Source organism: Chenopodium quinoa, unplaced genomic scaffold (genome assembly GCF_001683475.1).
Source record: "Chenopodium quinoa cultivar QQ74 unplaced genomic scaffold, ASM168347v1, whole genome shotgun sequence".
In the NCBI taxonomy this organism is placed as follows: Eukaryota; Viridiplantae; Streptophyta; class Magnoliopsida; order Caryophyllales; family Amaranthaceae; genus Chenopodium; species Chenopodium quinoa.
This window is the reverse complement of record NW_018743292.1, coordinates 7,331,537-7,344,153: the sequence shown is the minus strand read 5'-3', so window position 1 is coordinate 7,344,153 and position 12,617 is coordinate 7,331,537. Positions and strand designations below refer to the sequence as shown.

Genomic DNA, 12,617 nt, shown 5'->3' with positions numbered 1-12,617 from the left:
AAAATTCCCTTCGTGAGGAGGGTCTCCTAATTTGGCAAACTCCCTTTAGCAAAACAATACTACGACGTCGGATCGAGCGGAAATGCATACCATATTAACATATTTGTACTCTCCATAAACCCTTCGTTTCCCTATAAACCCTCTTTGTTTCTTCTCAAACAGAGGCGAGTGAAAATGATACATTTTCTTGCACGAAGAAGATCAAATTTACGATCTCGAATCTTCCATCAAACACCCAATCTAAGCTCTTTGCTCTTCTCTTCCAAATTTAACCCCCAAAACACTCACAATTTCCCGCCAAATGACCACAAATCAAGGCAATCAAGCTTCCAAGATTCGATATCTTGTATTGGGAATTCAATTCCTGTGTTAAATTATTCTGGGTATTCAATAAATTTGCTTAAAAATGCGAAATTATCAAATGGGTATAATCAGGGTTTGATTTTTTCAAGTGGGGTTCGATGTTTCAGTTCTCAAATTGCAGACCCAGCAACTTCTGATGGATTAACTGTGGAACGAATTGTTGCTAGTCGATGGCCAATACTTGATGAAGATGAAGGTGATTGGAAGAGTCATGCTTCTGCTGTTGCACAGTCTATTCATCTTATTAAAAAGCGATTGCAGGTAAGGTATATGCTCAAAATTCATGTACATTATTGTATTTTATGTGTTTATATGTTACTTTTATTATTCTCCTGGATTTATTTTGGTGGGAGGAAGGTGGGGTTGTTTGAATTTGTGATTTTGTAACAAGTTTTGATAAAAATGAGGTGTATAGAAAGCCATATAGGGCAATTATGTAGAAGGGATTCGATCGAAGGTCTTGGGTATTATCTTCCGAGACTTTACCCACTAAGCTAGCTGACATCTGAATATAAATTAGGAATGATGGTGAAGATCCTATGCCTGAGTCCTTAACCTCGATGTGACTTTTAATTTGCTGATTTAAAGATTTTTGTTTGAGTTTGTAAATATGGGAAACATCTGCAATAGTTGTATTACCTAGGTCATTATAAGTTGTATTATCTAATGTCATATGTGATGTTGATGTTGGCAGTGGAAAAAGTTGCTGGTGCGCTTGGACATGTTATCAGCTGAGTTGGATAAACCGAATCTGTGGGACGATCCTGTTCATGCTGGAAAGATTAGTCGTGAGCATGGTTCTCTCATGGGAAAAGTGAACGAGGTAATTGAGTTTGAGCAGGAGTTGATTGAGCATATTGATATGCTGAAGCTTGCTCGAGAAGAGAATGATTCAGAGTTGGAATCGGTGCGCTTCACTTCTTCTAGGCATGTTCTCATATCTTTTAATAAGCAGTCAAGACTGTAGAAAATGTGGTTATATCCAGCGAGCTTAGTTTTTGCCAACTTGCCAAGTGACTGTACCGTGTCTTGACCTTGTGGATATATAATATGTTAATCACTTCTAATTTCAATGTTTTGATATTTGAGAATGTTTAGTATGCTTCATACCTCAGTGATTCAATTCAGAATTCATTTATTGTTGAAATTGGGTCTGCAGGTTTTATTCTCTGTTGTTGGCAAAGGTATATTAAATCACTATGGGCTTTGAGTTTGGATTTTTACATATAGTTATTCACGATCTGAATTGCTGATGCTTGAAAATGTTGTCTTTCAAATTTCAATGCACGATTGCTACTAAATGAGAGACTGAAAATAGTTGCTTCATGTTTATATGAAGGTCATTCATGATGGAAATGGTGTATTATTAATTATGAATTTATCACTATATATCTGCTGTACATTTTCGTAGTAGCTTTGATACCTTCAAGATTTATTGGATGATTAGTTTGCATGTTTTAATAAATCTATGGAACAAAAATTCCCCAAATCATTTTGAGACTAAGGAATTGTTGTTGTGGAACAAAAACTGCACAATTTTTCATGCTAATTTCTATCAATTTCTGCATTCTGTTGTTGGTGTCAGAGCTAATCAAGAGTTAAGTTCTCGTCTGTGGACCTATAAGCTTCAAAACCATTCTGATAGAGATCTAGCAATATATTAGATGAGTAGATGCTAAACGGGGCGCTTGTGAATCCTCTTCTGCTACCATATCTGGTAAGAAGAATGTGGGCAAATCAACTCTATGGTGGAAGGTGGACCCTGGAATTTCCTACTACTTTTACAAAGCAAAATGAAAATGGGACATCTGTTATTGAAGGTCTTGTATAATTTTGGAAGAAACACCATTTAAAGTCATGATTTCTCTCTTTCTTTAAAGTATTTTTTCAATGTGTTGAAACAGTTGTCATAGCCACTGGGTGCACATCTGTCAAGTGGGAAGTTTGGAGTACCATCAGATAGCAATATCTTTGAGTAGTTGTAACTGAGACTATAAGTTGAGTAAAGACTGATCACTGACGGAGTTTGTTAGATAGATCATAGACTTGGCGAAGTAAGCTGGTTTATAGCCCTTTTGTTGGGGATGCTTGGGGGAGCGGTTGGTTTGTGCTCGTGTGTAGGAATTCTGGAAACTTACCAGAGAAGCTAGGTTGCTCCTCCTTGAAACATCTGGAAGGCATTTTGTTTTTTGTGCCAAACAAACCTAACTGATTAGACGTAGTAAAATTTGGTTACTGTCTGATACTGATGGTGGCAACATCACAGCAGGTGCTTTTTTTTGCTTTTTTACTAGGTTGTTTAGCAGTATTTTGCTTCTAGTAATCCTTTTATGAGATTACCAATGCCCTATGATGTTTACTTTATTAGCTTGTAGATTGCTGAAAACAAATTTTATGCTTTGCAAAACAGGAACAAATGATGGTTAAAGTTACTGTTAAGTGTTAATTCTAGCTGTTCTCTGTCTGCCTGTAGAACATTCACTATACGTGTAACGGCTTTCTTTCTTCGTCACCATAGAATTCCTACTTAATTACCTATGTTTAGAGTGTCATTTCGTTGGAAAGAGCAGTGCCAATGCTCTTAAATGTTTTTAGTAAACTAAAGGTGACAATTTGACATATGAATGGCTCTTGTTGGCTTAGTTAGGTGTCTGTGTGTGTTTTTAAAAAATATTCTTTGTCACAAAAACTCTCCAGTTTCTAGTTAGATTAGCATGACATGTGCTCAAAAAATTCAATCAGCTTGGTTGTTGAGGTCATCTAATAATAAACACTTAACAGTGTGTAAATGATTGAATCAGAATGCTAGCTTGTCTTTTATACGTAATTACCCAGGTAGACCTTTTCATTTAGCCTGGTATGCATCTGAGACTTTATTTCAGCTTTTTTCTCTCTTGAACAAAGAAGTTAAATTTGACAAGTGGCGAGTTGCTAAATTTACTTTTTGAAAACTTCTAGCTTCCCTATTGGCTGCCATTTAGATAATTTGTATAATGCATTTATTAAAGTAGTAGTTATTAGCTCTCTCTAATACCTTGTATTTCATATGGACATGGATTTAAACTTTTAATAATTTTATGTAAGTTTGGTTGCTTGGGATTTTAAATTAGTAATCTCTTTTATTTACTTTGTATTTGCCTGCAGGAAACAATGAATGCTTTACTTAAAATGAGAAGAGATTCAAAGGAAAGAGAACTTGATGCTATGTTATCTGGTGAACATGATTCCGCTTCTTGTTACATTGAGGTTAGTATCTTCTAGATGGCTTCCTGATGTAGACTTTGCATTGTGGGCATTGTCCAAAATAAATTACCTGGCTGCACTTCAGACAGTCATTTTATCATAATTGATGTCTCAGAAGAGTAAATGTGGCTTTTAGTATGCGATTACTTCTGCATAGTCTAATCTTTTATATATATATATATATATATATATATATATATATATATATATATATATGTGTGTGTGTGTGTGTGTGTGTGTGTGATAGCTGTGGTTGCTGTACAATATCTGGAGTTATGGACAATATACTGGAAAGTCCATCTGTGTTCTGCTCATGAATTTTCATAGGATAAAAAATATTTGGCTAGTGGTAAAGGAGGAATTTAAGCTGTTAACGCAAACAGGAATATATGCCTTTTTGAAAATTGGCAATGCTCCACCTTATACTAGTACATCTGTTTCCACCTCTGGCAAGAATGCTCTACCTTATACTAGTACATCTGTTTCAGAAAATCAGGACTTGTCAAATATATATTTTGGAAATATTTTCTCTGAATGATCCGCAAGTCTATTACTTATAATCTCTTGACATTACATCTGTGTATCACTTCCTGTAGTTCTGACCATTGTTATTAAAATCCCGATTTAAATCTTAGAATCTTACGCTTTTACGATTCATGTATATAACACGATTCGATTTATGATTCTATTCGATTTCACATATTTCTCTTAACTAGCGAAATCCTTACAAGTTTAAAACATGCCTATATAGCTATTTATAAATAGAGATTGTCAATTATTGGTTGCTTAATGTGTAAACAATTATTTTCTATCAATAGTTAGGTTTCAAACTCATAGTTTAAATATATTTAACTAAATTTAGATATGACGTCTTGATTATGCATGTCAGTAGAATTTTACGATTCTACGATTCGATTTTACGATTCCATTCTAATAGCCCCTTCCGATTCAAAGTAGAATCCTGATTTTAATAACTTTGGTTCCGACTAGATTTGTTTGCTCTATTGATATATCTTAGGAAATGCTCTATTGAACTCTTGTTTGCCTGGCAGTAAAAAGTTAGACTAAAACTTGGGAAGTCTTTCACCCACTCCCCTCTTACTCATTCAGTATTCACATTTGAATTGGGAAACAATAATTTTTTTTTTTTTTTTTTGGAGGCTGGGGTCTGCATAATTGTTTTACTTCCTTATCTAAGTATGGGAATCAAATTCCTTTGTGAATATAAAGTGTACTTTGCATCTACGAGACTACGATTAATCCCTGCTCTAGAAGAAGGATTCTTGCTGTTCTATAGCTTCACAAGCAACAAACATTCTAAATTTTATTTAAAGTTTACCTTGAATGTAATTCCTTTTTTCAATTTACAATTTTAACTTGAAGGTAATTCTATTTGAAAGTAGCAGATTGAATCCAGATATTAGACAAGAACCTTACACATTGCTATAAAGAGGCCTAGGTTTAGATCCACGTGCAAGACTGACTGTATTAGCATATGTGCCTATGTAGTGTAGGCTGTGTAGCAGAGACAGGAATGCGGTTTCACCTGGAAAAAAAACTCAAATATACTGGAGATATCAGTGTGATTGTAACTATTGCACAATTACAATTCACAAAAGTTTGAAATTGAATCATACTAGTAGTATCTATCTGCTTCTATATATCACTCTCTTCTACCTATATCTTTCTCAATGTATTATGAGATTTTGGCTCACATTTTTGTTATCTCTGAGAAGGAGAATAAAAAGATTGCATATCATTAATTGCTGTAGGTTCAAGCTGGAGCCGGTGGCACAGAGAGCAATGACTGGGCTTTTATGGTCATGGAAATGTACAAATCCTGGGCACAACGATGTGGATATCGTGTTAGTGTTCTGGAGGAAATGGCTGGTGAAATTGCAGGGATCAAGGTTATGCCTTTCATTTATTCTACCTTTACTATCCACTATTCATTGGGCTAAAGTGACGGGCAACCTTGGTTATGATATACTAAATGGAATTACATTGTGATTAGGGAATAGAAGGGAACAAATAATATTAGGATAAAGCTTATCCACCTATTGATGTATACGGGTTGCATTTTTATTCATTCCAGAAATCTTTCTTTGATAGTGATTGCCTTGGTCTCATTAACGCAATTAAATCACAAAAGAGAAGTAGCTCTCTTCATATTATCATTGATGATATTTATAATGTTTGTAGATCTTTGGACTGTGTGTCCTTTAATTTTGTTCGTTGGGAGGGAAATAATGTTGCCCATGAATTAGCTCATATGATCCCTTGGGCTATAGGTCATATCTTTGGTTGACGGATTTTCTGGGTTGCATTGTACCTTTATTGAACTCTGATATCTCTATGAATGAATGATTGTAGCCCTGTTCAGGATTTCTTCAAAAAAAAAAAAAAAAAAAAAAAAAAAAAGTAATCTTTCATTGATTATATCTGGCTATTTAATTTTTATTTTTAATTTTCTTGGATTTCAGCGGGCAACAATCAAAGTAGATGGTGAATATGCATATGGATATGCAAAAGCAGAAGTTGGGGTACACAGATTGGTTCGTATTTCTCCATTTGATAGTGCAAAACGCAGACATACGTCATTTGCTGCTGTAGCAGTTATTCCAATCCTCAAAGATGTATCCACACGTGTGGAGATTAAAGAATCAGATCTCCGCATTGATCGATATCGTGCTGGTGGAGCTGGTGGTCAGTCGGTCAACACTACAGACAGTGCTGTGAGGATAACTCATATCCCTACAGGGATCGTTGCTACTTGTCAAAATGAAAGGTGTGCATGCTCATCTTTGGTTATAGTTTCAAAGACTTTGATGCATAGATGAAGAACTACTTCTTTTTCCTTTTATCATGCTAAGTTAATATCCTTCATGAATTTATACACTAGGTCCCGCTGGAAAAAATCTTCTGTAATTAGGAATTTGCCCTCAGTTAATCCCATGAATGCTGTTGAAATAATATGAACGATTTGTCCAGGGTTCTTCCAAGTTTTTCACTGACACTAGGTAACTTTGAACTTAAAGTTTTGCACTCTTCCTCAGTTTGCAAATAATAGATTCCTCCGTCTTACTCTAGTAATTCACTTTAGGAAATTCTCTCAAAAGACCATGATAATCCTTTTTTTTTTTTTTGACAATATGATAATCTTTGATAATATGTACTGTTACAAACATCATATATTGATACTATGGATCAATTCCAAAAAATAGTACTGGATATGAAAAGTGGTCTACAATTATTGTGGCCTAAAAAAGGTGGGAGAAAGGGAGCACACATTCTTAATTAAGGAAGACTTTCATTAAGTTATTGTAAGACAGGTTAAAGTTATCCTACAATTATTTTTAAAGTTACTCTTATATTATACAAAAGTTACTATTTCTTAACGTAAATTTTACCCTTAAAAAACACTTGTAATGTATTAGAATAATCATATTAGCCTTTATAACATGTATACATTAAAAATTACACATTAAAATACAATCGAACCCATTACAAATTAAAAGTTACTCATAAAGAGATTAAAGATACCATAAAAATTGTTAAAAGTTACCTAAATTGACCGCCTTACAATAAAATTAATGTAAGCCCGCCTTATGCAAGCTTTATTGTAAAGGGAGTTGTTAGATGAGACAAAATGATCCCGGAACAAAATAAAAATGACGAATTCAAACCAATAAAGGCGGTAATCAATTTTCCTCACCATGTCCTATTATAAAATCCTGTGTCTTTCTATAGCCATCTCTCTTCACCTAAATGTTTCCCGGTGCTGTATTTCTCTCACTGATTTTCATATTGTTTTATTTGTCAACAACATAAGGTCACAGCATCAAAACAAGGCTTCAGCGATGGCAGTTCTCCAATCTCGTGTAGACCAGCTTGAGATAGCTCGCCAAGCTCAAATGAATGCTCAGCATACAGAATCACTTACAGAAATCAGTTGGGGCGCCCAGATAAGATCTTATGTTCTTCATGTAAGGATATTCATATTTCAGCATACCAAAACTGATGAATAAATAAATAACATTCCCTAACACAAACCTGAGATGTTAAAAGAAACTATCTAATAGGTATTGAGCAAAGTTAATGATTCTTTTACTATGTCTTGTTGCAGCCTTACCGAATGGTGAAGGATCATCGCACAGATTTTGAGGTCTCAGATCCGGATTCTGTGCTGGAAGGTGACCTGGATGGTTTCATACTCAGTTATCTGTCTTCATCTTTAGATAAAGCTGGAGATAATTTGTGACATTAAAAACTGATATAAGTCGAAAGATTAGCCTTCCCTCTGAATGGATGATCATTTATGGAAATATGGGAGCACAATTTCCAGTAGTGTTACCGTTGTATGTGCTTACTTATTTTACCAACGAACCTAAGAAATAAATGTACTCTTTTACATGATAGATTCCTGTTATAGCTACTGAATACTACTGTAGTTTTATTTAAACTGCTCAAATTATTCATTGATGAATGAAACTCGCACCAAGAATTCTTGGTGTTGGACAAAATTTAATTCTGTAATGATACGAGAAGTTGATTTGTAAAGGTTTACTGAAGCCCAGTTTATGAAGAAAATCTGATGTTACTATGCTATAAATACTAGTAATAAAAATGCCTATATAGTATATCCTTACTACCAACAAAAAAACAAAACGTATCCTCATTCAGGGTATTCATCGTCTGCATAGACAATCTGTTATGGGCTAATTGTTATCCCAATTAAAAAAATGATGGTAACTAGGTTGAGAATAATAACCATTTGTATTTTCAACAACATGATTTAACAAATAGCCATTTCCTCGTGAACGTCCAACACCGCTGGACGAAGCCTCATCCACAGAACTCGAAGGAAGCTGTCGAGGACCATCCGTCACCCTTACCACATCCGGGACGTAGTGATTGCATATTGCATCATTTTGATTTATGTCATAATAGTTCCCCGCAAAACTCGAAAGTGGTTGTTGAGGATTGTCTATTCGACTTGGCGCATGTGGGAGATTGAACTGGCTTATTGCATTAATAGTTTGATCGTCCAAATTATCCATATAGTTTGCACCATCTATAAATTTGGAAAAAAGAGATTATATATTTAGGAAACTTCAAAAACATGCACAAACACATCCGTACCTAATCTCGTACAGGTACAATTTATAGAAAATAACGAAAAAATCATAATTTTTTTAAAAGAGCGGTTAAGATTTAATGATTTTTTTTTTTGAAAGAAGATTTAATGATTTTTAAATGTTAATATTAATTAAAAATCAATTTAATTTTTTTTTTGAATAAACATAATACGGAGTATGTTTTTTCTGAATTTTAATTTTATAAACAATTTAAAATTGAATTTCATAAATCATTAGATAATAGCCGTCCAATATTAAAAATTGCGATTGTACAATAGTTAGAAAACTTCATAAAACCACGCACAAATACATACATCCTCAGTTTTTATTTACAATTCTACAATATCTCACGTGATTAATTTTTATCATTTTGAATAGTATCAAAAGCCAAAATGTATCAACCAAAAAAGAACGAAGGAAATATAAATGTATTGTACGGAGTACCTTCACGAAGAGCACCTTCTTGCACATAACCATTTATTGGTGGACATCCAACACCACTAGTAAAAGCCTCCAAAGATGGTTTTGGTAGAGGATCGTAGTCAATCTGCCTCAGCATTGCTTCATTTTGATTGTCTGCATTATTATCTATAGATTAACAACTTCAGAAAGCATGCAAAAATCATATAATGTATTTAGCTAAAATGCTAAATCAACAAAACATAATATCAATATATATATAGCACCTTCAGCAACATTGTAAAACAAGTTATAGAAGACGGTCGGATGAGCCATCATGAAATATTTCCAATATTTTTCCAACACTGTTGTTTTGAGTTCGAGAACATGCAAGCTGCATGGAACGAAATAATTAATCAAGATCAATTGATCAATACTATATTTTTATTTTAAAAACTACTAAGTTAACATAAATATAAATGCAGGAATTGAGGAATATTATGAAAAAAAAGGTAACATATTTTGCATACTGTAAAGAAGAAGCTTCATCATCAGTAAAATCATGATGGGGTTTCCATTTTGTATGCTTTTTTATCTCAGGCGGTAGCTCAACTGAAAATGAGGGGCTCTGCTTTAGCTGTTACATAAATAAAGAAAGTCAACTTTAAGAATACCAAGTAATCTAGTATGCTAAGCCTAGATTTAATAAATTAATGATAATTGTTCATTCTTTTTTCATATAAAATTAGTTGTCATATGCGTTATCTATACAAGTACATTATACGGAGTATATATATATGGATTTAACATGATTGTAGTTGTAGAGAATAACCTTAACTATTTATAAACACTACGTAGCTTGATACCTTGAATTAAAAATTGACAAATATTTTACGAACATTCAAATTAATATGTATTATAAAAATAATAAATGTAGGAACAAACCTTGAAAGTAACATAGCTTTTTTTGAGTGATAAATTATATTTTATATCATCAATGCTTGAAAAATCGAACTGGATTTTGTTTTTAAGTGTGCCGTCAAATACTTCCCAAGCGAAATATCTTTTGTTGAAGTTACCTTTGCAAACCAAGTCCGAACCTCTCATTGATTCAAACTGTATAACGAGATAATAACAAATAAATGTTTGTAAACCTATGAACAAATCAGGAAAAAAAATAAAAGCATTTTGCATTTAAGCATTTTATATCGGCTTAAATTAGGGTTAAAAAGAATTTACACAGTAAGTCAACCCCCTAACACAAATTCCCCATTCTCTAGTAACACAAAAAAAAAACACAAAATCCCCATTCTCTAATAATTTCTTTACTTATTTATTCACGCATTTCATCAAACACTTCATCTGCAATTTTCTTTCAGTGGCACCCATCAAGATAGGGTACTTCTACTTCGCCTTCAACAATTGCACCAAAATCCCATGTCAACAAGGTCAAAAGCTAGCCATTAACATCACAACAACAACACTGATATGACAATTAAATTGAAGTAAAAGTAGGGCTTAAAAGAAGGAAAATTTAAGTGATTAGTTAGTTTGGTGGTGTTAATTGAACTTTTTACAAAAACGTTTTTACTAAACTTATTTTAGTTTTTTTAGCCGTTTATTTTAGTTATTTAATTAGATTTAATTTTATTTAAACTTATTTATCTTAATCAAAAGATATTAATCTTAATACGAACTTATTTTTCTGATATAAGTGAACAAAATAAAGCCTTAAATTTTGGGCTTGTAAATTTGAAGTAAAAATAAAAGTATGAATAATTTTAGGAGTAATAATAACAATAAAATAAGATTTCTTTTTATATTTTACCACGTCCTATTTTAAAAAACATAAAAATTTCTCACCAAATTTGCCAAAGTCTTCTATATGACGTCATTAATTCATTATGGGCCCTCCCGACTAATTTTTTTCAATTTTTTTTCCTTTATCTAACCTTGTTCTTCTATTTCTTAGAAGCAAATCCAAATTATGCAAACCAAGCACAAAATTAGCTAGGTACCTAATTTACGAAATTGGGGCTAATTATAAGATGATGTTCATCATATTGGGTTTTATATGAAATTTGGGGTTTGTTATTTAGTGATTAATTTACTAAATTGGGACTATTTGCATCGATTTGACGTATTATGTCTTCAATTAGTACCGAAATCGATGCTATTGTTAAGAAATTATTACTAATTATTGCTATGAAAAATTAGGATTCATATGTATTTTGGGTTTTTTTTCTTAAAAAAAAAAATCAATCGTTTGTCAAAATATCATTAATAATCCTAAATTGAGCATACATATTGGTTCAATATAGAGTTAATCAATATGAATAATACTTAATTTCAAAAATTATCTCAATTTCAAAAATTCCCCAAATTTGAGATAAACCCTAAATAAAGAACAACAAGTTATAATTGACACATATATAGTGACTTAATCATGTTCGTGTGAGCTAAAATTATGTGAATCGACTACCAAATGCTTTTCCATAATTCAATTTTAATTTCTGTTGAAAAAAGCAGTTATTGAACATGAGAATTGAAGGAGAAGAAGAAGAAGGCATGATGACGTCATGTATGAGGGCTTGGGCAATGTGGTGGGAAAATTTAATATTTTTTAAAATCATAGGTGCTGAAAAAAATTAAATAAATAAAATTTGGGGTTAAAACTAAAATGACAACAATAATTGGTGGTTATTTTCAAAAAATTCATACAGTAATGATAAAAAAAAAAAAAAAAAAAAAGTATATTAAATAAAGTTAATCAAACAGAAAAGTTGACAAGATTTACCTTCCATTTACCAATTTGAAGAGACAAAGCATCGAATTTAATAGCCTTATTATCTGTTGGTGGAATAAAACACTTCTTCAATTTTTTATCCACGGTTAGTGTGAGACCAAGAACTGCCTCAGTATTATCCTACCAAAATAAAAATAAAATATATTATAATTTTTCTTTGTTCGAATGATCCATAAAGTCATAAATTACAAATAGGAAGTGGTGGAGTTTCTAACATAGTACATACTATCGTTGTAATTTCATTCTATTATACTACATACAACAATAGTACATACAAATAGAATGATCAAAATACGAGTAGACTAATAAACCCTTTTTTTTTTCCTCATACGTAAAGTTGTAATTCAACGTTGATAAATTACTCTACTCCGTATAACAAATTTACATTGCCATTAAATTTATATTCATGGATTTTCTTTATTATAAGCTTGATTATTTTATTTTATTCATTTATTTAATTTTACATGTGATTTTCATGAAAAAGAGTTAAAGAAAGTTGACCTAAATAATGTTTAAAAAGGTACCTGAATACCAACAGGGTGTAATATCCCCAAATTAATATTTGAAACACCGCCATTGTCATGGTATATTTGACCACCGAAGGCGAAATTATTGTTTGGAGGATTGTAAACACCATTATTGTAATCCATTCTTCTTCGATTAATTTT

At 32.4% G+C, this 12,617-nt stretch overlaps 1 protein-coding gene across 2 annotated transcripts; it reads left to right on the top strand.

The window, feature by feature from the left end:
- Nucleotides 1–106: 106 nt before the first annotated feature.
- LOC110736763 (peptide chain release factor PrfB2, chloroplastic-like) lies at nucleotides 107–8,196 on the top strand. Of its 2 annotated transcripts, XM_021917065.1 has the most exons (7): nucleotides 110–624; nucleotides 1,058–1,270; nucleotides 3,508–3,609; nucleotides 5,379–5,516; nucleotides 6,090–6,394; nucleotides 7,439–7,592; nucleotides 7,733–8,196. In XM_021917065.1, the coding sequence occupies exons 1-7, from the start codon at nucleotides 175–177 to the stop codon at nucleotides 7,865–7,867; spliced, it is 1,497 nt and encodes a 498-aa protein (XP_021772757.1). In that variant the 5' UTR covers nucleotides 110–174; the 3' UTR covers nucleotides 7,868–8,196. The 2 variants fall into 2 exon arrangements, with proteins under 2 accessions (XP_021772758.1, XP_021772757.1); XM_021917066.1 differs by lacking the exons at nucleotides 7,439–7,592; nucleotides 7,733–8,196 and adding an exon at nucleotides 6,509–7,377 and having other exon boundaries at nucleotides 107–624.
- Nucleotides 8,197–12,617: the final 4,421 nt, after the last annotated feature.

What these genes read in the sequence shown, in the direction of transcription:
- LOC110736763 (XM_021917065.1), top strand. Translation starts at nt 175, where the DNA reads ATGATACATTTTCTTGCACGAAGAAGATCAAATTTACGATCTCGAATC. An exon ending in CCGCTTCTTGTTACATTGAG is followed by an intron (nt 3,610 to 5,378) that starts GTTAGTATCTTC and finishes TAATTGCTGTAG; the next exon opens with GTTCAAGCTGGAGCCGGTGG. An exon ending in TAAGATCTTATGTTCTTCAT is followed by an intron (nt 7,593 to 7,732) that starts GTAAGGATATTC and finishes GTCTTGTTGCAG; the next exon opens with CCTTACCGAATGGTGAAGGA.